At 60.7% G+C, this 1,644-nt stretch overlaps 1 protein-coding gene across 1 annotated transcript in view; it reads left to right on the forward strand.

Moving 5' to 3' along the window:
- The window catches only part of LOC103800711 (striated muscle-specific serine/threonine-protein kinase-like), a gene marked incomplete at both ends in the record, with an annotated part of 978 nt that extends 272 nt beyond the window's left edge, over nt 1–706 (forward strand). Inside the window, 2 exons of the mRNA XM_009073095.1 lie at nt 235–323; nt 525–706. Of these exons, the coding sequence (XP_009071343.1) occupies nt 235–323; nt 525–706 (271 nt within the window). The remainder of the gene's footprint in view (nt 1–234; nt 324–524) is intronic.
- Nucleotides 707–1,644: the final 938 nt, after the last annotated feature.

Consider the following 1,644-nt stretch of genomic DNA (forward strand, 5'->3'; position numbering starts at 1 on the left):
TGAGGTGAGACAACAACTCCTCCAGGACCCTGCAGAGAGCAGTGCCCTGTGACTGCAGCACTGCAGTCCTTGGTGCCAGGAGGTGGTGGGTCAGGTCTTCCCACCCCTTGATTTGATCTGGGGTGTTCCCTGCACCTGGGCAGGCTCCACTCCACCAACTCTCCTGGTACTTCTGTTGTGATGGGGGACACACAGCTGTGGGTGCTTTCTTCTCTCTGACCTCTGTTTCCCCAGATATCCCTGTCAGACCAGTCGGTGCTGGAGGGGCAGGATGTCAGCATGAGTGTCCGTGTCCATGGGGAGCCCAAACCCATCATTTACTGGTGAGTCCTGGTGTTCTCTGGGTCACAGCTGGGCAGGGAAGGAGGGGACAGGCATGGTGACCTCTCCATTTGGATACGCTCAGCTTGGAGCTCTCATCCTGAATTGGGGGTGGAGAACAGGGTTTTTTTGTGGGCAGCCAGGCTGGGTGTGCAGGACCAGTTGTGACAATGACCATGCTGCTCTGCCCATGTCCTGAACAGGCTGAGGAACCGGCAGCCAGTGAAGTACAGCCGTCGGCACCATGTAGAGGAGGCAGAGGGAGTGCGAGGGCTCTTCACACTGCACATCCTGGCGGCAGAGCACACTGACACCGGCTTCTACACCTGCAAGGCAGTCAACGAGTATGGCACCAAACAGTGTGAGGCCAAGCTGGAGGTCAGAGGTAAAACTCCCTGAGCACATCTGCCCCAGACCTGAGGAGCCAGCTGGCTCCAGTGCCCTGCATGAGCTGTGTGGGGAAGGGGCCACTGCAGATGCCCCTTGGTGGTGCTACCTAAGAAGGGGACAAGCCAGCCTGTTCTTCCCTGTGGCAGCACAGACGGAGAACAGGAAAGTGGAGTTGCATGCTTGGGCCTGTCTGCAGAGGCTGGCCCTGCAGCAGAAGGCAGGCTGCCCTGCTGCCCCTCCAGATATGCAGCACCATGGCCCTGGGTCCCACTGCCCCACTGTGCCAGAGCCCCTGCTGACGTGATCCAGACCCTGCTGCTCTCCACAGCCTAGCTTCACCCTGTGTCCCCCCCTACATACCCACTGCTGGGGCTGGGTGTTGCCCCTGGCTGCACAAGGAGGGCATTTGCCCTTGGTGCCTCTGTAGGGGACGTGTCCTCCCACCCTGCATCTTGCTCCCTCCCTGCCCTAGGCTGCTTGGCAAGCTGTGTGCCAGGCACAGGGCATCTTGTAGGGGTCCCTCCCTGTCCATTTCCAGAAATGTCCTATATGCATGGGAGTGGGCTGTCCAGCCCCCTTTCCTTGCTGTCTCTCCCCAGCCCTGCTGTGGTCCTCCTAGGACCCCAAAATACGTGTGCTATTTTGGTGGGGAGGGTGGGGGCGGGGCTTGGGACTGAGAGCCAGTCTCTGCCTGGCATCCCTGAGGCCAGGGGAAGAAGCCTGCAGGGATGAGCAATGCTGCCTCCCTCCTCTTGCCCTTTGCTGTGTGTGCCCTGCTCCCCCAGCCCTCCCTGCTGATGGCTGCCTGAGCCCCGCTGGGCTGTGCCCATCCCACCTTGGCCTTGGCTGCACTGCTTGTATTCTGCCAGGATTATGCTCCCAGCCTACAGCTGAGCGCGGTGGCACGGGTGCGGGAGCGGAAGCCAGTCCCGT

The sequence above is a fragment of the Acanthisitta chloris genome, unplaced genomic scaffold (genome assembly GCF_000695815.1).
Source record: "Acanthisitta chloris isolate BGI_N310 unplaced genomic scaffold, ASM69581v1 scaffold13364, whole genome shotgun sequence".
NCBI lineage: Eukaryota > Metazoa > Chordata > Aves > Passeriformes > Acanthisittidae > Acanthisitta > Acanthisitta chloris.